At 39.3% G+C, this 26,559-nt stretch overlaps 1 protein-coding gene across 3 annotated transcripts in view; it reads right to left on the bottom strand.

Moving 5' to 3' along the window:
- The window catches only part of LOC149849099 (NOL1/NOP2/sun family protein / antitermination NusB domain-containing protein), a 158,562-nt gene extending 142,120 nt beyond the window's left edge, over window positions 1-16,442 (bottom strand). For 2 of the 3 annotated variants that reach the window (XM_089998488.1, XM_089998489.1), the window contains exons 1-6: window positions 16,076-16,442; window positions 15,222-15,376; window positions 3,893-4,006; window positions 3,397-3,462; window positions 2,657-2,740; window positions 2,468-2,554 (exon numbers count right to left, since the gene is read on the bottom strand). In XM_089998488.1, coding sequence (XP_089854614.1) covers window positions 2,468-2,554; window positions 2,657-2,740; window positions 3,397-3,462; window positions 3,893-4,006; window positions 15,222-15,376; window positions 16,076-16,262 — 693 coding nt within the window. In that variant the 5' untranslated portion in view covers window positions 16,263-16,442. The remainder of the gene's footprint in view (window positions 1-2,467; window positions 2,555-2,656; window positions 2,741-3,396; window positions 3,463-3,892; window positions 4,007-15,221; window positions 15,377-16,075) is intronic. The other variant, XM_089998492.1, reaches the window with a different exon arrangement.
- Between the last annotated feature and the right edge of the window lie 10,117 nt (window positions 16,443-26,559).

The raw sequence follows: 26,559 nt of genomic DNA, 5'->3' as shown, positions 1-26,559 counted from the left end.
ACCGCGTCCTTGAAGGTAAAGACATACGTATATATATTATACGTATACATATATCACCCTCTTTTAGTTATGTTTCTTATTTTAGCATTTATCAGTTCATTATCCTTTCACGCAAGAATCCCCTACCTTAAGGGGTTGCGGGTCCTCGTACGCATGCAGCGTAGGCAAACAAGAGCTCGAGCCACAGAGGGTGAGCTAGATTTACCGTTCAACCTGGAGAGCTTAGAACGTTAGAATATGTCATAAAGTAAACGAGAAACAACAAACGCAGCAAGGCCTCCTGTCTACAGAAGGCAGATGCAGGAACTCTGCATCCTGCAGACAAGGGTGCCAAAGGCAGGGGCCTCAGCCCTGCTTGGCAACAGTAGCAGATGCAGGGAGCAAGAGCTCCTTGTCTGCCGACACCAAGAAAAGGCAGGGGAGGGAGCAGAGGCTCCCTGCCATGCCTGCCGCAACAAGGCAGGGGGGAACACCCCCTGTCAAAGCACGAGACAGGGGCGCAGCCCCCTGCTGGGAACGAAACAGGCAGGAGCTCTGCCTCTGCCGGCAGCAAGAACAAGGCAAGGGGCAAAGCCCCTTGCCGGAGAACATCAGAGATGCAGGGGGCAAGCCCCTGCTCGAAAATAGGAAAGCAGGGGGGCTTCGCCCCCTGCCTGCAAAACGCAGGAGGCAGGGGGACAGAACCCCCTGCCGAGGAGCAATAGAGGATGCAGGGGGGTTCCGCCCTCTGCAGGGAAAACAACTGAAGGCAGGGGGGCCTCGCCCCCTGCCGGCACAACGCAAGAGGCAGGGGGACAGAACCCCTTGCCGAGAAGGAACAAGAGAGCAGGGGAGCCTCACCCCTGCCCAAGAGCACAAAAAAGGGACAGGGGGGGAGGAACCCCCTGTCGAAAGGCAAATGGCAGGGGGACAGAGCCCCCTACCGACAAAAGGAATGGCAAGGGGACAGAGCCCCCTGCCGGCAAAGCGAATGGCAGGGGGACCGAGCCCCCTGCCGACACAATAAGGGCAGGGAGAAAACGGAGCCCCCCTGCCGAACTAGCAAGGACGGGGGGAATGGAACCCCCTGCCGACAAGCGTCGACGACAGGGGGCTCAGTCCCCCTGTCGACCGACTCCTCACAAAGGAAAGAAAAGAAGAAGTGAGAAGGGGTTTATACCTCGAGAGACCACGGCCACGGGGGAGTCGTCGGGCTGGAAGGAATGGGAGGCCGTCGATCGAAGGGTCGGGGTCAACAGCGATGACGCAGGTGTCGCCGAGGAGACGAACAGGTGGTTGGCCTCCTGCATCACACGGGACGAAGAGGAGGGGAGTTCTGGCACAGCCGACTGCCAGTCGGGAGGTGGAGATGGTCGCCGACAGGAGAGAAGAGGGAGTGACAGGACCTCACATCGACGAAGGGGACTCGATGAAGTCGCAGATGGCTGAAAGGATGTCGATGACTTCGATCGCCGGCAGCAGCAAAGGTGGAGGGCCGGCAGCGAGTTGTCGGCGTCGACTCGAAGAGGAGAAGGGCCGACGGGAGCAGAAAAAAGGGGATCGGGGGCTCACTGGAGCTGGGATGCTGCCGTCAGCGTCAGTCGCCGGCTGACGAAGGTCGCCGTCGATGTCTGCTGCAGTCGGGATGAAGGTGGTGGCCGGCAGCGAGTCGCCGGCGTCCTGCGACATAGGGGACAGCGAGGGGGTTTTCTGTGAAGAGGTGGTCGGCCACGAGTGGCCGACGTCGGTGGCCGCAGGGAGGATCGCCGGACTGAGCTGCTCGCCGGCGTCTCCAGTCGCCGGCGGTAGCTGTGAGGGAGACGGAGCAGAGGAGATCGGGCGAGGAGAGAGAAGGGGCGAGGGTTTTGGACCCTCGCCCGAGACACTGTCCTTTTAAGGACACCGACTTCTCGAGAATTCGAGAAGCCGCGTCGCGGGTCGGCTCGAGCTTGGGTCCAGCCCGGATCCGGGCCCGACACAGGGGTTCAGACCCTGACTCGTGTCTGACACGAGTCGGACACGATTTTTTTTCATGGGCTTTACAATTATCATGCCCTAACTTCTCTTTCTCCTTTTTGATTCTCAACACCAAAAGATTCACTAAGAAGGTCGATTGTATCAACACATCAAAAATGTAGACCTCAAGACATCAAGAGGAATGATTACATTTGAGGGCAGTGTGGAGCCATCTTCTAGAGAAATAAAGTCCGAAGACTGAATAAATCTCAACCAGCCAAACCCCTCCTTGTGCAGGCACACACACATCAAACCTTGTTTTGTAGATTTAAGAGTTGTTGCATGGAATAGGGGTCTGTTTCCATGTAGAAAAAGAGTTCCATTTTTTAGAGGAATGTGTGAGTCTGGCAAAAGAACACATATCCTTGCATAAAAGAGGCTGTTTTGTGGCATGCCAAGACATGGTAGTCCTTAGCTCAATCATAAGAATACTAAGAAAGCAGAGGAACCAAATGTAGAAAAATGCACTTACAACTGGATGGGAGTAAATGGTAGCCAGAGCACGGGCTTTCCCACGTTCATCATCTTCAAGCCTTGGCAGGGGCAGTGAGTTGCTTTCCTAAACCAAAAGAAAGGATTCAAGGAAAGAGTTCCACTTCCACATGTAACAGAAAATCACTTGGTTAAAATAAACCAATCCAAAGTAATGAACATGCCAAACCATGCAAGAGACTAGCTTTCGTAGAATCCCGTTCACCATGCTACCTGCACCAGGCCGAAGAGCAGTCTTCGCAAGTGTGACATTCTAACCAGGCATAAAATGCAACCATCAAATCAGACACTTACCATGGTTAAACTCTTACACCAAAAGATCAATTATACTAGAAATCTAGATCCATGATCATGGAAACAATCTTGAAGCACCTAATCAGATATTGTTACGCTAATAATACAGTAAAAAGCGTTTCAATATGAAGATAACATTAATCAACAGATTAAAACAAAAGGCATACTATGACTTTTTTAGGCAAAGAACACAAAACTTTTAAAGAAAAAACAAGCTAATAAAGTAGATGCAGGGCAGGCAAATAAACGAGTCCTGACCTTGTGTGGCATCTCAAAAACTAGCTATGCTTGAAAGGAAAATTATATTTACTTCTATACATTTTTTTCAAAAAATGAAACAGTTTCAGTTTTCAATATGATTTTGAAAGAATATCCAATGAATGCAGAAAACCTGTAATTATTGTACTTCTTAAAAATTTAAAGTAATACAACACATCAAATTTCTGAAACATTTAAAAAGAAGAAGCAGCAAAATAAAATGAATAAAGAAGAATAATCCCCATTACCTAATGCAAGACATACATATGTTAGATACCAAACATCAAGCATATGCTAATCAACTCAAGGCATTTATGCTATATCTTTTAGACCTAGAAGATGGGTAAGGTTCGGTACCTCATTTACAACTGCATATGGTGGGATATTTAGCTTGACTATCTCATAGGCGCCAATACGGAGAATCTAAAAGAAGAACCAAGGCACTTTTTCAGGCAATGTCATAGAGGCTATAAAGCACTGCTGCTTTCCAGTATGTAATGGTGAATTCTCTAAGTGTGTGTGCATCAAATGATCCAGCGGATCTACAAATTGGTGAAAATTTATTTAAAAGGCAAAAGGAGAAAGAGGAAAAGTCAACTTGTAGATTAATCAAAGTAGGTGGCATGGGAAGCATCAAGTATCTTAATGCCTCAAGTATGCAGAGAAAGTAGAACTTGATATTCCAATTATTTCTGCACCCAACCCTTCTCAAATGGAGTAGAACTTTCTCATATACATCCTTAAGAAAAGTTGGTAATCCAATATTTCTATAGATACTTTGTAGACACTAAACTGAATAACCATTGTCCCAAAAGTACTAAAAACATCCAAGCCAGGCATAACACATGAATACCTGCAGCAGAAGAGGTTCCATGCCTTTCATTGTGTCTGGATTATTGCAAAATGAACCTATGATATAATCAAGATACCGTCTCCACCGTACAGTACCACCAACAATGTCAGTCACCTAGAAATATCAGATACAGTCAAGAAAACAGAAACTTGCATCTGGCAATGACCTAAATGTGATCACAAGGTGTTAGCAGACCAATAAATAAGCATAACAGCAAAAACTAGCATCCTGTAAGCAGGTTTCTTGGTCCAGTTATGGATCATATGAAGGAACCACGGAAGATACATATCAGCATTTTTTGGAAATCAATGATCTTAATGGTCATTGCAAGATCTAGAGACCAGATATGATGGTATGAAAAGCATCCAACCCATTATCCAGCCTGTCATTTTCCAAAACCATTGATCCAGAACATACTCAACAAGATCCATTGTAATAACCTTAATTTTTAGGTTTTTATTTAAATATATTATGATATATATTTCATAACAATGTGATTTGGGCCCGGGATCCAAGTCACGGATCCGGGGCCCATAAAGGGATAATTATGCCTAAATATTTGCGTTATACTAAAATCATATTAATATTAGTAATAAAAGAGAAATATACATAAATACATACGTATATATATATAGCAAACTCGAGGATCCACAGTTGGACCCACATGGATCCGACTTGCGGATCCATATTGATGGGGGTTACATGGTATGAATAGGGTTAATTTTAAATAAAACTAATAATAATAAGAAATAAATAAAATTTTTAAAATTTTTTCTTATTTTATCCGAGGGTCCAACTTGTGGATCCATTTAGCTTGGGGTCGGGTTACGGGTCTCGGGTCCGGACCCGAGCCGCGCCCCTGCAAGTTTTTTTTAAAAGGCAAGGGGCAACCCGATAAGGGTTGCCCGATAAAACCCTAGTAAAAATCAGGAAAGAGGGGGTTACGCAGGCGTAACCGAAACCCCACCCATCTCAGCAAGAAGGGGGGGGGGGGGGGGGTTCGGCGATAAATGGGAGGCAGAAAAGGGGGTCTCTCTCTCTCTCTCTCTCTCTCTCTCTCTCTCTCTCTCTCTCTCTCTCTCTCTCTCTCGTGTGGGCGAGCATTGGGGAGGTGGAGGTCGTCGGAAAGCCGTAGCTACCAGCAGCCCCCGTCTCCTATTCTTTCCCTTGGGTGCGGCAACCACCGACGCCAGCCCTAGCTGCGGTTCACAGCTAGCAGGGCCATCTACGACCCCCTTTCTCTCACGGCAAGCAGTTTCAGCAGCCACCTAACACCGATTCAAAGGTACGGGTTCCACTCTTTCTTCGGATGAGAATTTGATCATAGGTTTGATTTCTCATGTGGTGTTTTTGAGAGGAATCCCTGGGAAAAAGGGTAACTCTAAGTGTTTACCCTAAGATACGTAAAAGGGGTGTGGTAGATATTGATTTTTTTTGTATGTACAGTTTTCCACTCTATCTCGGCTGTTTGTGCTTCTTTTTACTGGTTGTTGCATTTAGGGCTTGAAGCCAAGAATCTGCCCAAACCCAGACTCGTGTTTGGTTTGTAGTGTTCAGCATTGCTTACCTGTTAGCATTTTATTTTTGTTATTCTCCTATGTTCGTTGCTCCCATTCAGTTTTCAGGGTCGAGCATGGTGGTGGCCGAGACTCATCCGAGTGCATCAGTTGGGCATTTTTCGGCCTTAGCCCCAGCCGATTACATGTCGGCTGGATAACGATTTTGGGCCTGGTGTGGCTTCATTTTGGACTGGGGTCACATATCCTCAAAAGAAGAGAAAAACAGAATTTAGATGTCTATACATAACATTTTCGTGTGCTGGCAGCTTATTGAAAGAAAATTGTTATGACATATTATGTATATATATGTACATGTTATTACAGGCTCGTTGCACAATCATAAAATATATATTGTTAAATCAATATTTTTTTATATTGGGTCTTGTGTTGCTGAATCTGTTTTTTTAAAACAAATGAAACTAGTTAACAGGCCCAGCAGCTCTGAAAAATTAGCCTATGTTGGTTGTTGCTAAAGCAGCCGGTGGGTATTTACAAATTGATATGTCACACGGTCTGGTGTATGTTGGTATTTGTGTTTGGGTGAGACTGCCACAGTCTCGAATCATGGTAAAAAGAAAAAGTAAAACGGTGTGTGGTGCTCTTGTTAAGAAATTGTTGTTCTGCTGTGATAAATTTTTTGTTGGAGGTATAAACAGAACCTCACGAAATCCAGATTTGATGGCCTGTACAGTTGCTTCTGATATGGTGGACAGCATGTTAAAAGATTTACGTGGTTAAATTTGTGAACGAACTCAGACCTATTTACATGCGCAGAGATTTCCTTTTTTTAAGTATAAAAGACCTTGAATTCTTTGGGGTTAGCATGTTGGACATGGATTTAAATTGACCCCTTATGTAGTTTCTGTATCTATACCGATTTAAAGTTCTCTTACTAAATCTGTTTATGGTACATGTCCAGCTAAGCACAAGAGTCGGTGTGAACCGAGCTCTTGTTGGGTATGTCGGAACCAAGGGTACGACTGAAATTCAAAGGAGAAATGGGTTTGGATTTCGGGTTGGTCTGTGGAGGGGGCTACTGAATGAGTATACTGCCCTGTCCTCAATCCTGTTTTACATTAGGATGGGTAGATCACAAACAGGATATATATATTCAGGATTTCAATTAATGTCTTATGAAGCTTTTGGTTATCATAATTTAGCTAAACATGTAAATGTTTTCGGTTGTTATCGTACAGGCTGTTTTCCAAGGCTTAAACTAAATATTTTAGGCTGAGTTAAATTAGTTTGTGTAAGGTTCAGTTCTTCTTGAAGTTTTCATATTTATGCTTACCTGATATTCAGACCTATGTGTGTAAGAGCATGATGTGTTTTGTTTACTTGCATTTCACACATTAAGCTAAAATCAAAGTATTTGTTGCAAAGTTACATCTTATACATATCGTACACTAACTTGATGTATGGACACGTGTACCACCATTTGAAGGATTCACATGCTGATTAAGATGTGTAATTTCATCAAAGTGTGTATGTGACATGAACATGTATGTTAAAGCATGCATTGACATGAATGCATAGGCTAAATAAAATCATACATGGGATATGAGCATGTGTATGGAATGAAAGCATGAAATTTAAATTAAAGTTGTGAACTCGTGCACAAGTATATGTATGTTATTGTTTCGTGCACACCTTTAAATGATCCTAAATGAATGTGCATTGAGAAGCATAGAAAAGAATTCATAATGGCCTATTATTCATGATTTTTGCTTATGAATACAGTGATGATCAAATTGGATCATCAGGGGCTGGGTGAGCCTCGAGAACCAGTTGTTCTCTGTTTTAGTTATTTTGATGCATTGCAACAGATCAAATGTGATATTATTGTTTTACCGCACTGTTCCATGTGGTCACGGGCTGTGATCCTGTGAAAAGCTTAGCATGCTGATGTGCAAGCTTATGTTATTAATTCTGCATGTAAATTTGCAAATGTAAAAGAAATGAATTAATAACCAGATAAAAGAAAGTAAAGAACAGTGTAATTTACTTTCTCCTTGATGTCCCTGCTTTAGCGTAGGAATCTTGGATATTGCGGTTTAAGGGAAACCGTGATGATACAAAAACTCCGTGTGCGTTTTGTTGCCCCTGAACCCGATATTGAGGTTCTTCTCCTAGCCACGGTTTTAAGGAGAATCCGCCACTTTACCCGGGAGTGGTGTGTTAGTCACAGCTGTGAGTTTGTTTTGGTATACCAAGAAAGTGGCGCCAGTGGATGTTGTTTTTCATGGTGTCCCCGACTTTGGATGCTGTTTTCCAAGGTTCCGATGGATGGTGTTGTTTCCTGATATCGGTCGAGGGCTTAGTTTGGAACCCGGTAATAAAATACAAATTGTGTGTGAAGTTACCCCGGGAACCCTACTTGACCTCGGGGATTGTACCCGTTTGGTGTATCCGCGGGCAATGATAAATTAAAAAGAGGAACTTAAGGATTGTGTGCATTTAATAGGACATGCATATAGAAAGAGGAAAGCTTAAATGAAAGATAATAAATTGTTCATGCATTGCACATAAATCATGCATATTCTTGCTATGCATTAGTTCATGCATGTTTACCTGTTCACTTGGTTGTTTATGTTGATCATTGTATGATGTTGATCTCTTTTGCATTTAATTGCCTTATTGATGAAGTTGTGATCAATGTTACATATTTCGTGTTTCCTCCTGTTAAATGTTTAATTATGCATGAATGGTTAATTGACTTAGGAATTGATTATAATCGTATTCCTCAAAATATTACATGGATCTTATTTATGCTCTTTTTCTTATTTGATTCATTAGGGAAACCTGTACGCAGAATTCTTCGGATTTCTGACCCTCTTATTTTATTGGTTTTCCCCAGACACAGGTGATCAGTCAAGACGACTCGCTTCTGAGGGGATACGAGGGTCACATTTGTTTCAGACGGCTTCACTTGCGGACAAAGTGGCTCTACTGTTATTTACTTTCAGTCTTCTTAATTACTGCAAGTTGTTATTTCACTTTTGACATTGAACATATTACTCTTATTGATTCATTAATAAAAGAGTTCAGTGGATTGATTATGATTGATAAATGTAAGTTGGTTTGTGGTGTGTGGTTATCCAATTGAAATTGGAACTGTAGGGACCCCAGGTCTCTGGAAAGTTTTCTGCAACTCTTAGAAAAAAAAAATATTCCGCATTTTTCAAAGGTATGAGTTGGGGTCGTTACAGATTTGGTATCAGAGCCACCACAAAGACTTACACTTTTATCATCTTTCTTGTGTTAAATTTCTAATTTTTGGCATATGAGCCCTATCCTGAAGCGTCGACAAGTGTGACTCGTCCTCCAGAGCAGTCTTCTTCACTGGTATGACTATTTAATACTTTTACTTTAAGTATGTGAATTTTGTGTGATTGATTGAAATTATAGTTTATTATTCTATTAGTATGAAATTAATAAGTCTTGGTATGATTACGTGAACGATTATTGTTCGTGATCAACCCTAAGGGGGTAGGATCAGTAGGAGTCTAATTTGTAGAAGGGATGTACGTTGTAGATGTCGCATTATACCCGCAGAGGTGCTTCGTCCTCTACTGCTGCTCCCGCGAACTGGCAGGAGCAAAGGGATTTCATGATGGAAGTCATTCATACATTGACGGAGATCATGACGGCTCAGGCGACACAAACAGCGCAGGTGCTGCAAGCGGCCCAGAACCTCCAGGCGGCACAGGCTGCACAAACGGCCCAAGCGGCACAGGCTGCACAGGCAGCCGCGCAGGCAGCGACTCGTGACCCTCCTGTCAATATTGTTCCAAACGCGGGTGGCGTTTCCTTCGAAAGGTTTCTGAAGTTGGACCCGCCTTCCTTTTCAGGAGAGGCAAACCCAGAGGCAGCGGAAAACTGGGTTAAGGAGTTGGAACGAGTGTTCGACGTCCTGTCTGTTCCTGAAGACAGAAAGACATCTTTTGGCACGTACTGTCTGAAGGGCGATGCCAAGAAGTGGTGGGACACCCTGCGAAGGGTGAAGTTCGCCGATTGAGACGAGATGCCCTGGGAGACGTTCAGGGAAGAGTTTTTGGACGCGTATTTCCCCGCATACGCTGAGGAACAGATGCAACGGGAGTTCCTTGATTTGACTCAGGGAACCATGAGTCTGGTAGATTACACTACCAAGTTTCGGAACCTCGAGAGGTACTGTCCGAACCTCTTCAGAAATAAGAAGGCAAGAGCGTCGAAGTTCGTGCACGGACTAAAGGATGGATTACGAGCTCGCGTACTGTCAGGTCGGCCTCCTACCTTGGCCGATGCGATCGAGTCAGCCACGGTTCTGACCAAGGACTGGGAGAGGTCTAGGAATGTATCACAAAAAGGAGGCACGAATGGAGGGAATGCTTCGGGCGGAAAGAGGAAGGACCCACCGATAGGCGAAAAGACTCAGGTTGGCAAGAGGCAGCGAAACCAGGAGGGACGTCAGCAGGGTGCGCATCAGGGACAACCTCAGCAGAGGCAACAGCAGGGGAAAGCCCAATCAATGTGTCGTAGATGTAATGAAAGTCATCCTCAGGGTTTTTGTCAGATGTTCAAGGGAGTTTGCTACCGGTGCCAACAACCTGGGCACATCGCTTCCTACTGTCCAAACCCGCCAGCAGCTCAGGGAGGACAACAGCAGCAACAACTACAACAACAGCAGAGACCTCAGCAACAACAAGGCCAACGAAAGACCAACGGGAGAGTTTATGCTGTTACGACTACTACACAGGACGATCAGGTTGATCTGGTCTAAGGTATCTTCTTGTTGTTGATCGTTAGGCTCGTATGATGTTTTATTATTGGCACTACCGATACTTATTTAGTACGTTTTAAATTTCGCGGACGAAATTCTTTTAAGGGGGTACGGATGTAATAACCTTAATTTTTAGGTTTTTATTTAAATATATTATGATATATATTTCATAACAATGTGATTTGGGCCCGGGATCCAAGTCACGGATCCGGGGCCCATAAAGGGATAATTATGCCTAAATATTTGCGTTATACTAAAATCATATTAATATTAGTAATAAAAGAGAAATATACATAAATACATATGTATATATATAGCAAACTCGAGGATCCACAGTTGGACCCACATGGATCCGACTTGCGGATCCATATTGATGGGGGTTACATGGTATGAATAGGGTTAATTTTAAATAAAACTAATAATAATAAGAAATAAATAAAATTTTTAAAATTTTTTCTTATTTTATCCGAGGGTCCACAGTTGGATCCATTCGGATCCAACTTGTGGATCCATTTAGCTTGGGGTCGGGTTACGGGTCTCGGGTCCGGACCCGAGCCGCGCCCCTGCAAGTTTTTTTTAAAAGGCAAGGGGCAAGCCGATAAGGATTGCCCGATAAAACCCTAGCAAAAATCAGGAAAGAGAGGGGGGGGGGGGTCGGCGATAAATGGGAGGCGGAAGAGGGGGTCTCACCCTCTTCCCTCGTCTCCCTCGTTTCTCTCTCTCTCTCTCTCTCTCTCTCTCTCTCTCTCTCTCTCTCTCTCTCTCTCTCTCTCTCTCTCTCTCTCTCGTGTGGGCGAGCATTGGGGAGGTGGAGGTCGCCGGAAAGTCGTAGCTACCAGCAGCCACCGCAGGCTACGGCAGCCCCCTGTCTCCTGTTCTTTCCCTTGGGTGCGGCAACCACCGACGCCAGCCCTAGCTGCGGTTCACAGCCAGCAGGGCCATCTACGACCCCCTTTCTCTCACGGCAAGCAGTTTCAGCAGCCACCTAACACCGATTCAAAGGTACGGGTTCCACTCTTTCTTCGGATGAGAATTTGATCATAGGTTTGATTTCTCATGTGGTGTTTTTGAGAGGAATCCCTGGGAAAAAGGGTAACTCTAAGTGTTTACCCTAAGATACGTAAAAGGGGTGTGGTAGATATTGATTTTTTTTGTATGTACAGTTTTCCACTCTATCTCGGCTGTTTGTGCTTCTTTTTACTGGTTGTTGCATTTAGGGCTTGAAGCCAAGAATCTGCCCAAACCCAGACTCGTGTTTGGTTTGTAGTGTTCAGCATTGCTTACCTGTTAGCATTTTATTTTTGTTATTCTCCTATGTTCGTTGCTCCCATTCAGTTTTCAGGGTCGAGCATGGTGGTGGCCGAGACTCATCCGAGTGCATCAGTTGGGCATTTTTCGGCCTTAGCCCCAGCCGATTACATGTCGGCTGGATAACGATTTTGGGCCTGGTGTGGCTTCATTTTGGACTGGGGTCACATATCCTCAAAAGAAGAGAAAAACAGAATTTAGATGTCTATACATAACATTTTCGTGTGCTGGCAGCTTATTGAAAGAAAATTGTTATGACATATTATGTATATATATGTACATGTTATTACAGGCTCGTTGCACAATCATAAAATATATATTGTTAAATCAATATTTTTTTATATTGGGTCTTGTGTTGCTGAATCTGTTTTTTTAAAACAAATGAAACTAGTTAACAGGCCCAGCAGCTCTGAAAAATTAGCCTATGTTGGTTGTTGCTAAAGCAGCCGGTGGGTATTTACAAATTGATATGTCACACGGTCTGGTGTATGTTGGTATTTGTGTTTGGGTGAGACTGCCACAGTCTCGAATCATGGTAAAAAGAAAAAGTAAAACGGTGTGTGGTGCTCTTGTTAAGAAATTGTTGTTCTGCTGTGATAAATTTTTTGTTGGAGGTATAAACAGAACCTCACGAAATCCAGATTTGATGGCCTGTACAGTTGCTTCTGATATGGTGGACAGCATGTTAAAAGATTTACGTGGTTAAATTTGTGAACGAACTCAGACCTATTTACATGCGCAGAGATTTCCTTTTTTTAAGTATAAAAGACCTTGAATTCTTTGGGGTTAGCATGTTGGACATGGATTTAAATTGACCCCTTATGTAGTTTCTGTATCTATACCGATTTAAAGTTCTCTTACTAAATCTGTTTATGGTACATGTCCAGCTAAGCACAAGAGTCGGTGTGAACCGAGCTCTTGTTGGGTATGTCGGAACCAAGGGTACGACTGAAATTCAAAGGAGAAATGGGTTTGGATTTCGGGTTGGTCTGTGGAGGGGGCTACTGAATGAGTATACTGCCCTGTCCTCAATCCTGTTTTACATTAGGATGGGTAGATCACAAACAGGATATATATATTCAGGATTTCAATTAATGTCTTATGAAGCTTTTGGTTATCATAATTTAGCTAAACATGTAAATGTTTTCGGTTGTTATCGTACAGGCTGTTTTCCAAGGCTTAAACTAAATATTTTAGGCTGAGTTAAATTAGTTTGTGTAAGGTTCAGTTCTTCTTGAAGTTTTCATATTTATGCTTACCTGATATTCAGACCTATGTGTGTAAGAGCATGATGTGTTTTGTTTACTTGCATTTCACACATTAAGCTAAAATCAAAGTATTTGTTGCAAAGTTACATCTTATACATATCGTACACTAACTTGATGTATGGACACGTGTACCACCATTTGAAGGATTCACATGCTGATTAAGATGTGTAATTTCATCAAAGTGTGTATGTGACATGAACATGTATGTTAAAGCATGCATTGACATGAATGCATAGGCTAAATAAAATCATACATGGGATATGAGCATGTGTATGGAATGAAAGCATGAAATTTAAATTAAAGTTGTGAACTCGTGCACAAGTATATGTATGTTATTGTTTCGTGCACACCTTTAAATGATCCTAAATGAATGTGCATTGAGAAGCATAGAAAAGAATTCATAATGGTCTGTTATTCATGATTTTTGCTTATGAATGCAGTGATGATCAAATTGGATCATCAGGGGCTGGGTGAGCCTCGAGAACCAGTTGTTCTCTGTTTTAGTTATTTTGATGCATTGCAACAGATCAAATGTGATATTATTGTTTTACCGCACTGTTCCATGTGGTCACGGGCTGTGATCCTGTGAAAAGCTTAGCATGCTGATGTGCAAGCTTATGTTATTAATTCTGCATGTAAATTTGCAAATGTAAAAGAAATGAATTAATAACCAGATAAAAGAAAGTAAAGAACAGTGTAATTTACTTTCTCCTTGATGTCCCTGCTTTAGCGTAGGAATCTTGGATATTGCGGTTTAGGGGAAACCGTGAGGATACAAAAACTCCGTGTGCGTTTTGTTGCCCCTGAACCCGATATTGAGGTTCTTCTCCTGGCCACGGTTTTAAGGAGAATCCGCCACTTTACCCGGGAGTGGTGTGTTAGTCACAGCTGTGAGTTTGTTTTTGTATACCAAGAAAGTGGCGCCAGTGGATGTTGTTTTCCATGGTGTCCCCGACTTTGGATGTTGTTTTCCAAGGTTCCGATGGATGGTGTTGTTTCCTGATATCGGTCGAGGGCTAAGTTTGGAACCCGGTAATAAAATACAAATTGTGTGTGAAGTTACCCCGAGAACCCTACTTGACCTCGGGGATTGTACCCGTTTGGTGTATCCGCGGGCAATGATAAATTAAAAAGAGGAACTTAAGGATTGTGTGCATTTAATAGGACATGCATATGGAAAGAGGAAAGCTTAAATGAAAGATAATAAATGGTTCATGCATTGCACATAAATCATGCATATTCTTGCTATGTATTAGTTCATGCATGTTTACCTGTTCACTTGGTTGTTTATGTTGATCATTGTATGATGTTGATCTCTTTTGCATTTAATTGCCTTATTGATGAAGTTGTGATCAATGTTACATATTTCGTGTTTCCTCATGTTAAATGTTTAATTATGCATGAATGGTTAATTGACTTAGGAATTGATTATAATCGTATTCCTCAAAATATTACATGGATCTTATTTATGCTCTTTTTTCTTATTTGATTCATTAGGGAAACCTGTACGCAGAATTCTTCGGATTTCTGACCCTCTTATTTTATTGGTTTTTTCCAGACACAGGTGATCAGTCAAGACGACTCGCTTCTGAGGGGATACGAGGGTCACATTTGTTTCAGACGGCTTCACTTGCGGAAAAAGTGGCTCTACTGTTATTTACTTTCAGTCTTCTTAATTACTGCAAGTTGTTATTTCACTTTTGACATTGAACATATTACTCTTATTGATTCATTAATAAAAGAGTTCAGTGGATTGGTTATGATTGATAAATGTAAGTTGGTTTGTGGTGTGTGGTTATCCAACTGAAATTGGAACTGTAGGGACCCCAGGTCTCTGGGAAGTTTTCCGCAACTCTTAGAAAAAAAAATATTCCGCATTTTTAAAAGGTATGAGTTGGGGTCGTTACATCCATAATGGGATAACATTTATGAGGCAACTTGTTATGAGATTTTAAAATTAATGGTTTCTTGTGGAATTATTATAATTAAGTTATTAAATTGAATTTGATAATTTTTATCTTTTTAATCAGAGATGTACTCTTTTTAAGATTTTTCGTTATATTTTAAAAGCATGATTTTTCTTTTTTTTTTCTATGATTCGAAATTAAATTTATGCATCTGTTTATATGTATCAGTTGATGTATTCATGCTTACAGATATGCTAGTCCCCTAGCTTGACTATCCCAAAGAAAAAAAATTATGGTTGTAATCACGAGAATGATATGCACAAGCATGTAAATTGTTGCAATGTCTACAAGCAATAACAACTAAATAGAATTTATCATCTCATCTTTTAAATGTTTTCTGTACGTGCAATGTATACCACTTAATGCACTTCTGAGCTGATGATGATGGTACATGATCATATGTTTGGAGCGTATAAAATCAATTATAAAGATGGATAAAGGAATAATGAAAAGAAGGAACCGTACTAATCTCATATCTCTGTCATCCAAATCCCTAATCCGAAATCCTAGAGTTCTTTCAACATAGCCCATTTCTTGATCCCTGGAATCCTTCTTCTGCCCATTCAACAAATCAGCAAAAGCGCCTCCTTGCTCTATCCTCAACAACCGTACAGCCGAAACTGTCACCATTCAATCATGGCAAGCACAAACGATGGACCACCACCATTAAGAATTCAAAATCCATAAAAAGGCAAAATTCAGAAACCAAAACCCTCCCAGTATTTTCACAGCAGAAGAATGACACACGATGAAATTCAATGAGAATTTGCAGAATTAGCAAGCTTGCAACAGAAACCAGTGCAATTTAGTCATGACAGAGGAGGAGAGCAAGTGAAATCCCACAACCATTTTAGATTCAAAACCCATGACGTAAAAGTTGCAGATAAAATGACAGTTGAAATTTCAATAGGAAAAAGTAGAAGAATAGAATTAGCAGAAGACAGACAGAGCTACCACCATTCAATCATCATTGTAAAAAAAGAAGAAAAAACAAAGAAGAATAATTGAAATTCAAAACACAACAGTACCCACGTTTTAGAAATCAATAAACACCAATATTTGACAAGAAAAAGTGACAATTGATAAAATTCAAAAGGGAAAATAGCAAAAACAATGAGATAAGAACGCCTGCATGCGAAATGACCTCCTCTCACTCGATAAGCAAGTGTAAAAAAAAAAATCGATTAAAACTCAAAACCAACGATAACCCAGAATTTATAAATCAAAACCCGTCAAAAAAATCAAAGAAACGAGTCACAACCATTAGTGGAAATTCAACAGAAAACAGAACAAAAAAGGGTTTTTTTTTTTTTGTGCACCTGCTCTGTGGGGAGAAACTTCTGTGATCAATTTGAGGGGTATATTTGCTTGACGGGGGCTCAAACGACCATTTGGGTGTGTCGAGATTGTTTGGAGGGAACACTTTTTGAATGGTATACGGTTGGCCGAGGAGCAGTTCGAGCCGGGAATGGGCGAGAGTGAACTGAAAGTAGCGAGTGACTCCATTTCTTCTGTATTTTCAGACTTCTTTCTCGTTTTTTCTGAATCGAATTTGGTTCCCAACCTGAAAATTTTCAGGTGGGGAGTCCCTCCATGTCTCGGAAGGATGAAACGGTTTCAGGATAAGGGAATTCCCAAGAGCTGTCTCTTCCAAAAAACAAAAAGGAAATTTTCCATTAGGTCTCGACCTTTAGCCTCTGATCTCAAAGGTGGGTTTCTGTTTTCTGAAATTCCTGATATGGGCCATAGGGTTCCCGGAAATGGTAAAAAATAATGGGACCTGAGGTTAACATTTATCATATTTAAAAACGTGATTTATTTGGATTTTCTGTGTTCTCCTTTAGAATTTAAAAATACTCATCTGTCTCATTAAAAATCAAAAGGCATATGATTTGAGTATGTTGCTGGGATCTGTTGCATTTATAAAATTTAATTGGCCTTTTGTAATCGCTTAAGCACGAAGATAAACAAGTGCTTGCGGTTCAAATGCTATAAGGGTGACATAGTAAATGTTGAACATGAGTTGCTGCTGATCCAAGAACAGATCAACAGCACTTAATAAGAGAACGCATTTGCTTAACAGTTACAAACCTTTGGTTGGAAAATGAAAAAAAACATGTGAAAAAAAAAAGGTTTGGTGCAAATTTAAAAATTTTGCTTAACAATTAGGGCGGACCCACCCATATAATTCAATAGAGTATTTTTTTTAATAATATTTTTAATAAAAACGTTTGTGCAAATCGTGCATCAAATAATAAAAACTTGTTCACAGTAGTGATAGAATTCGGGTCAAACTCAAGAAACGGGATAAGTACTTTTGTACTCCCACACAGAACTACTTTTGTGTTCTTGAAAAGAAAAATTAATTAACTAAATAAAAGAATAAGTGTTGTCCTCTACGAACTTACAAAAAATAATTAATGGTTTTATTATAAACCCAAATTAATAATAACTTAAAATCCTAATCTAAAATAAAGAGAAAAAGTTTTCAGTGCTTGAGTTTTTTGTCCCTTATGCTTTGGTTTTCTTATTTCTTTACTTGTTTGTTAGAGGGCGCTCTGAAAAGCCTTTTAAGGTAACCTTTTCGAGACTTCAGAGAGCTCTTCGAGGGCTCATTTTAGGGTTCATCATACACCTGCACACTCTCTTGTAAACATAAAAGCATGAAACACAAAAATATGAAAGAAAAGTATACAAAAATCACAAGTTAGTATGAAGAAAAATCACAAAAGCATGCTATGAACTAACGTGAAATAACAACTACACTAAAAGACAAAATAGTACGACTAACTACCTAACTAACAAGAATTAAGTTATGAAACAAACTACTAAAAAACAAATTAACAAAACAAACTAACTAATTAACAAGAAATAATTTGTGCAACTAAACTAAGAACAAATATAAACTAACTAATGAAATACTATATACTAACTCTGATCAAATAAAGGAATGAAACAAACTAATCTAATTAATCACAAAAAAAAGCGTAAACAATATCTATCATGACATAAGCTAAACTAATTCTAATAATGAAAAGCGTGAATGTAATTTAACTAAATAGCAATTAGTATTATTAATGCTAAACGAATTATAATGATGAAATAGAACTAATGAGTCTAGCTAATAAAATCGAGAATTGAAAGAGCACTAACTAATAAGCAGTGGATGCATACGTTAAGCTTATGAACTAAATGTAAATGCTATTAAACAAAATTTCAGAAACAATTAAGTTACAAATAAACACTAAATCTAATAACCTATACACAACAACAATATAGATATAATGGATGCAGCTGATTGATTGGAACACACAAGGACCGAATCTAATAACATCAATCACGTTGAATGTGTGATTGGCTGTTATACCAAAACGTGAACTGAATCCCGATCCTCGTGATCTGCAACTCACGGTTATAGTGATGTTCACAGTTGGCACTTGCAATGAATACAACTTATGTGATCTGCAGTTCATGCATATCACATAAGTTTTCAAAAGAATATCCGACGACTAGAGCAGATTCATGCTATAATGGCTATGAGGTTAAATTCTTTCTGCTACATATGCTAAATAAGATTAAACTAAAAACAAAATGAATTGAATATTCGATTGAACATAAATTTAACACGACTATACTCTATGTGTATGTAACCTAGAAGAAGACAAACATCGACACTAAGCAACTTAAAATCCAACTATTCTATATGCAATATGCTAAAAATAAAATAAAACAAAAGTTGAATCATGCTATAAGTGATGAGGGTGAATAAGAATTAAAAACAATGTGTGCCATGATCCTAAGACTATGGAGAAGGGGGAGAAGAAGTATACCTTGCGCCTTACCTCCGACGGATGGGTTGAGAAAAAAAGATGGCTTCTTCATTGCAATCGAACGAACCTCCGCTCTCTCTCTGACGATAAGGACAAGAAAAACCGGTGATGACGAGGTTTAGAAGAAAGAGTTAAGAAGAAGAAGAAAGAAGAATAGAGTAGGCAACCGATTGAGAAGAGAACAAGGGGGAGAAGAGGAAGAAAGAAAGGTAGGGAGGAGAGAGAGAGAGAGGGGCGCAGAAGGCTAGAGGAAAAAATGTTCATCTCCTCTCTAAAACCACTATTTATAATCTTCTAATTAGGTTTTTAGAAATTCTTTCAAAAAGAGTCTAGAAATTTTTTAATATTTTTAAAGACCTATCTTTTCTGAAAATATTCTTTAAAAACTTAATTAATTTTTCCAAAATACACCAAAGAGGCTCAATTTACTGAAATTATGATTCGATGAAAAACAATGAAAACCTTCGCAAACAAGCACTTTTAAGTGATTATCGCACATGATCATGCATTAAAATGTATGAATTTACGCATAAAAATTATGCATGATCAAATTCTTTCATTCTTATCGTTTGCTAGTCCTCGAGCAAACTGGCCTAACAAAAACAAAAGCAATCTAAAAAGAATAAAAACCTAACTCACCTTCGTAGGGATCATGATTGCATTAAGCGTATGCAACAAGCCCTTTAAACCCCTGGGTTACCCCAGTGGACGAGTAAGGTCTCGTGAGGGTTTGTAGTGATGCTACCCACAAACATATTTGCCACGTATGCTTAAAGATTTTAATTTCAAAAAGCATTAGGCAATTAAGGTGTTTGTCTTCACAAATATTTCATGTTATTGCATTATCAAAACATAATTAGAGCCTTTTATATGCCATCACAGAATAAAACATTTTCTTTTACTTTTCTAAATATCATAATCATTTATGCTTTGTTCTCAGAAAATCATATATATATATATCATTATTTATTTCTTCTCACTCATTTGTTTTCTGCACATGTTTTCTCAATACTTATTCATAAGCAACAAACTTTTTCTTTTCTGCTCTTTCTTTTCTTTCCTTTTCTTTTTCTTTCTTTTTCTTTTTCTTTTTCTAGATTTTTAAATTTTTTTTACGCTTTTACTTTCTTTTTATTGAGCACTATTTCAAATTTTCAGTTTTCGTGACCTGTTTAACGAGATTTGGGTCAGTGACTCCCAGGCCAGATGACCCTAGGATACCAGATACAAAGTATCCCTCGAACTTAATTGCTTGAGTCACTAAACCTTTCATTTTCATAGTTTTACGTATAGCTTGCTTATTATCGTGTGCAATGTCAACATCTATTAGGCTCTCTATAAAGTTCTTATAACGGACTTTGGGGTTGGTGGCTCTCAAACCATATCGCTTTAGGGCATCAGGTGTAAACACCCCTCAGGCTCTACTTGCTCGGACAAAATAGGTCACATATATTAACTTAGACACAGAAGTGATTTTCTTCGTTATCCTTTTCGGCATGGGAATCAAACACTTCAACTTGTGTCTGAGCCCAGCTACTAGGGAATACGAAGAGATCAAATAAGTAAATGTATGCTCTTTTTTACTTTTTGAGCTCTTATTTTAATATTGTTCATTTGCTTAGTTTTTAAAAAATAAACCATGAATATTCATACTTGTGATTCAAAATAAACTCTAACATGCATCTATCGTCATTTCTTTGAAATCCACATAAATAACCATGTTTTTCTATATTAGTGTCAGAATTTTTTTCGTGGGGCTTAAAAATTCTGTAAAAATATTAGATTATGTAAAGTATTCATATAAGGTCAAACTCATTCCTTAAAAGCCCAATTTTTATGAGTTTCTATCGATGTGCAAGTACAAAGATAGAAAAAAATTTGGGTGTGCAAACTACACCCTTCTCCATACTTGAATGACACTGTCCTCAGTGATACTCTCCCATGCTTGCATGAAACTATATGAATGCACATGAGAAACAAAAGAAATAAGAGCAAAGTAGTAAAAGTCACCTGATCCACTCTGTGGAATCTTACCTGATGCTACCATATACTAACTCTATGGAGAATTCACCTGTCTCAATATTTATAACTCATAAAAATGCAATGCATACATGATCTTATCTTCCATACACATAACTCAAAATGAAAACAAAATAGAAAAACTTCTAATATTACAACACTAATATGGGTTGTCTCCCATAAAATGCTAAGTTTTACGTCCTCAGTCCGACAGATCTCTGGTGACCCTTCATCATCTATAAGATCAATGGACATGAAGTCATGCTCAATCAGGTGGTTTGAGGAAAATGGTTCCATCTATGATCCTACCCACAACATTTCCTCTAACTCTACCCCTCTGGACCCTGCAATGACTCTCAAGCATGCTAAGAATGAGTTTAGTCTCCACTTAAAGACTATTCTTACAATATGGGGAGCCATAAATCGAATATCTACCTATACAATCATCCAACTACAGATTGGATTGCTTTTATTGAACACCCATCACATAGAAGCATTTGTTATTTCCTATCGCTCTCGTGACAACATAAAAAATATTCACGTGCAAACGCTTGTTGCCAAAAGAAACATCCAACTTTCCAATACGACAATCAATGTGAGCATTGGCAGTGGCCATGAATGGTCTGCCAAGAATGATGGTGGTCTGGTGAGCGACATCAGTGCCCTTCATGTCCAAAACGAGAAAATCAATGGAAAAATAAAAGTCCTCGACCTTGACTAACACATCTTCCAAGATTCCTCAAGGAAGTTTGGTAGACCTGTCGACCAACTGTAAGATGGTTGTCGTGGGCTTTAAATACCTAATCCCAAAAGTGTCGTATAGGAAACTTGATAATATATTCACACTTGCCTCAAGATTGAGAAATGCACACTTGATGGTTATGTTCCCTATAACACAAGAGATGATCAGTGTCCCAGGATCCTTCAGTTTAGGTGGGGCTTGGTGTTGAAACACTGAACTCACCTGCAAAGTCAAGAAAATCTTCTTGGGCAATGACCTTGATTTTCTTTTTTGGGTGTAAAGTTTTTTAAGAAACTTTGCATAGGCGGGCACTTGTTGGATGGCGTCAAGCAGGGCGAGGTTTATGTGAACATGCTTGAATATATCGAGTATTTCGTGCATTCTAGCCCTCTGCTTTCCAAAATCATTCAATTTTACTAAGGTCTAAGGAAAGGAAGCTCTAGGAATATACGAAGAAGAAGGCACAGGCCATGGGATCTACCTGCTTTCCATGGGGCTGGTAAGAGAAATCGACTAGTTAATGGGACTATCTTTGGGCTCTTCAGTTTTCTCCTGAATAAAATGGAGTTCCTTCCCACTTCGAAGGATCGTAACAGAGTTGACCTACTCTTGATGAGACTTTGTGAGATGCAGGTTCTGGTGTATGGGTTCATTATCCCTCACGTTGACAACATACTGACTAACAATACTTCTCTCGCTTCGCCTGCTCAAGGCCTCAACCAACTGTCTTATTTGGGTCTCTAGCTTGGCTATCGACTGTGTATGAGAACTGAGGTTGGCCTTGATGTCAGAAAAGGCCTCGAGAAGCTTCTCTTGAAAAGATTGACTCGATGTGGGCTCATGTGGAGAAGGCAAGCTAAGTTGGGGAGGGGCCTGTGGGAATGTGGACTGCGGGTAACCTTATGGGAGGTTACTCGGTCTGGCCTGTGTCTGAGAAGGCATATGAGATGGGGCGTGTAGATTACTCCATGCAAAGTTAGGATGGTTTCGTCATCCTGGGTTATAGGTGGGTGCATATAGATCGTGCATTGGTCTAGCGAAACCTTGGGCAACACTTACTTGCTCCTGAACGAATTCAGGATAGAGTGGCACTGTCGGACAATCCAAAACATAGTGTGCAGGGCTAGTGCATAGCTCACATATTTTTCCTATGTGATGTGATAAAGTTGAGTTGGTCAGTAATTGATCAACTTTCTTGGTCAACTAGTTCACTTTGATTTGCAATTCATGTTCGGACTCAACTTAAAAAATCCCTTCCTTTTTAGGACCAACAGGAACAAGTGTGGTCCTATCAAGTCTCGAGAATAGGGCATGGTGCATAGCATTTTCACTGAATATTTCGAACAGAGCTCATGCCTCATCCTCGCTCTTGAGCATGAACGTACCCCCACACAAAGAATCAACCATTTGCCTATCCTTCTCGATTAGGCCATCATAAAAGTATTGCACCAGTTGCCAACGGAGCATCTGGTGGTGGGAACACTTTTGAAGAAGATTTTTCATCATCTCCCAAGTCTCATGAAACTGTTCTCCCTCAATCTGTGAAAAGTTGGTGATGACTTTTTTATACTGGTTCGTCTTACCAATTGAAAAATACTTCTTGAGAAATTCTCGCTGCATGCATTCCCAAGTAGTAATTTGAACCGTATCTAAGGCCTTTGGTCAGTGCTTGACTTTGTCCTTGAGGAAGAATGAAAACAATGTCAATCTCAACGCGTCATCCCCAAAATTATTGATCCGCATCATAGAGCAGATCTCGAAAAACTCATCAAGATGATGATAAGGGTCTTCGTTGTTAAGGACATAAAATGATGATAACATTTGGATAACACTGGCCTTGATTTCGAATTGATTTGCTCCTACATCAGGTCTCGTGATGCAGGAGGCAGGAGTGTAAGCATTGGGAATGAAGTACTCCCTAAGAGAATGGGTCAATTGTTGGTCCTCAACCATAGGGTCGGGTCTACAGACTTTCCTAACGAGGGACTCAGGGTCCTCTAAAGTGTCAACAAGCTCGAGGTCAAACAAGCATCACCCTTGCATACACCGCAGGTGGAGACAGGTATAGCAACCATCCTAATGGTTGGTTTTCTATCTAACTAGTGCACTAACGTGATCAAACTATACCACAAAAGTAGGCAAAAATAAAATAAAGAAAGTAGGAAAAGAAAAAATAAACAACCACACACTTGCAACCAACAGATATTTTTGCAAAAAGCAAACTATGAGCGTTGTATTAATCGTGCGTAGTCACCTCCTAGGAGTAGCCTAATAGGTGGGCCGTGCATGGAAAGTAAGATGGTCTCTATGTTCATAAGCACGTGGGTCTACAATCCTAAATGCAGAATGCAAACTAACAGTCTTAATTAATCAACAAAAAAATAAACTAACAATCCTAAATAACTGCAGAAAAGAAACTAACAACCCTAAATAACGCAATCTGGGCAACAAAATGAGTACTCAGTTTTTAATTTGTTGTTCCCCGGCAAGGGCGCCAAAATTTTGATGAAACTTTTTTAATAGAGTATTTTTTAATAATATTTTCAATTAAAATGTTTATGCAAACTGTGCATCAAATAATAAAAATTAGTTCACACTAGTGGTGGAGTCCGGGTCGAACTTAGGAAACGGGATAAGTACTTTTGTACCCTACACAAAACTACTTTTGTTGCCTTAAAAAGAAAATTTAATTAACTAAATAAAAGAATGAGTGTTGCCCTCTGCGGAGGACTTACAAAAAATAATTAATGGTTTTATTATAGAATCAAATTAATAATAACTTAAAATCCTAATCTAAAATAACGAGGAAAAGTCTTCAGTGTTTAAGCTTCTTGTCCCTTCTTTGTGCTTTGGCTTTCTTATTTCTTTACTTGTTTATTAGAGGGCTCTCTGAGGGGCTTGAATGGCCTTTTTGAGAGGACCTTTTCGGGACCTCAGAGGGCGCTTTGAGGGTTTGTTTTGGGGCTTATCGCAGGTCTGCACACTCTTCTGTAAAACTAAAAACACAAAACACAAAAATACGAAAGAATATGACACAAAAATTACAGGTTAGTATAAAGAAAAATCACAAAAACATGCAATGAATTAACATGAAATAACTATACTAAAAGACAAAAATAGTAAGACTAACTATCTAACTAACAAGAATTAAGTTATGAAACAAACTACTAAAGGACAAATTAACAAAACAAACTAACTAATTAACAAGAAACAATTTATGCAACTAAACTAAGAACAAATATAAACTACCTAATGAAATACTATATACCAACTCTGATCAAATAAAAGAATGAAACAAACTAATCTAATTAATCACCAAAAAAAATGTGAACATTATCTAGCATGACATAAGCTAAACTAATTCTTATAATGAAAAACATGAATGCAATTCAACTAAATAACAATTAGTATTACTAATGCTAAACAAATTATAATGCCAAAATAGAACTAATGAGTCATAAAACCAAGAATTGAAAGAGCACTAACTAATAAGCAATGGATGCATACGTTAAGCTCATGAACTAAATGTGAATGCTATTAAATGAAATTTTAGAAACAATTAAGTTACAAATAAACACTAAATCTAATAACCTATACGCAACAAGAAAATAGATATAATGGATGCAGCTGATTGATTGGAACACACAAGGACCAAATCTAATAACATCAATCACGTTGAATGTGTGATTGGCTGTTATACCAAAACGTGAACTGAATCTCGGTCCTCGTGATCTGCAACTCACGTTTATAGTGATGTTCACGATCAGCACTTGCAATGAATACAACTCATGTGATATGCAGTTCATGCTTATCACATAAGTTTCCAAAAGAATATCCAACGACTAGAGCAGATTCATGCTATAATGGCTATGAGGTTAAATTCTTTCTGCTGCATATGCTAAATAAAACTAAACTAAAAACAAAATGAACCGAATATTCTATTGAACATAAATTTAACACGACTATACTCTATGTGTATCAAACCTAGAAGAAGACAAACATCGACAGTGAGCAACTTAAAATCCAACTATTCCATGTGCAATATGCTAAAAATAAAACAAAACAAAAGTTAAATCATGTTATAAGTGATAAGGGTGAATAAAAATTAAAAATAATGCATGCCATGATCCTAACGACTACGGAGATGGGGGAGAAGAAGTATACCTTGGGGCTTACCTCTGATGGACGGGTTGAGAAGAAGAAGATGACTTCTCCATTTCAATCGAACGAACCTCCTTTTTCTCTCCGACGATGGGGACAAGAAAAATCGACGACGAGGTTTAGAAGAAAGAGTGAAGAAGAAGAAGAAGAAGAAGAAAGAAGAATAGGGTAGGAAACCGGTTGAGAAGAGAACATGGGGGAGAAGAGTAAGAAAGAAAGGTAGGGAGGAGAGAGAGAGAGAGTGGGGCGCAGAAGGCTAGAGGAAAAAATATCTTTGTCTTCTCTAAAATCACTATTTATAGTTTTTTAATTAGTTTTTTAGAAATTCTTTTAAAAAGAGTTCGTAAAATTTTCAATATTTTCAAAGACCTCACTTTTTTTTTAAAATATTTTCTAAAAACTTAATTAGTTTTCCCAAAATACTCTACAGAGGGTTAATTTGCTCAAATTAAAATTCAATGAAAAATGATAAAAACCTTCACAAACAAGCACTTTTAAGTGATTATCGCACATGATCTACATGAAAATGTATGAATTTACGCATAAAAATTATGCATGATCAAGAGGGAAAGAAAAAGAAAAAAAAAAGTAACTCAGAGAAAGCCTGCCTAATATTTACAATAAGTTACCAAACATTTGGTTATTACATTTACTACTTTACTTCAATGCATTTCAAGTATGGGTTGTTGTTTAAAATAAATATATGAGCACTTTACATTATAGTGCCTAATCTACAGTTCATTTTTTTTAACATATTTAGGTTTCAAATTGTAACACCCCAAAAGATTTAGACCCTTATAAACATACGTGAAAATTAAAAAAAAAGTATTAAAATCACCAGCGAAGACTTTTTCAAACAGTGTTCAAAAACTCGGGCGGGTTACGTTTCATTCAAAATGATTATACTGAATTTGAAAGAGGTTAACATGACACAAATAAAATATTTTTATTCAACAAAATGGTGTATCATTTAAGATATTACAAAACCAATACAATGTCATGTGTGTGAATTCAGTACTTCATAAATAAAAGTGATTGGCTTGGTCGACAA

This window comes from Nuphar pumila, chromosome 1 (genome assembly GCF_984573655.1).
Source record: "Nuphar pumila chromosome 1, dmNupPumi1.hap1.1, whole genome shotgun sequence".
Classification (NCBI taxonomy): domain Eukaryota; kingdom Viridiplantae; phylum Streptophyta; class Magnoliopsida; order Nymphaeales; family Nymphaeaceae; genus Nuphar; species Nuphar pumila.
Note: the sequence above shows the minus strand (reverse complement) of the source record. Positions and strands in the feature narration are given on the sequence as shown.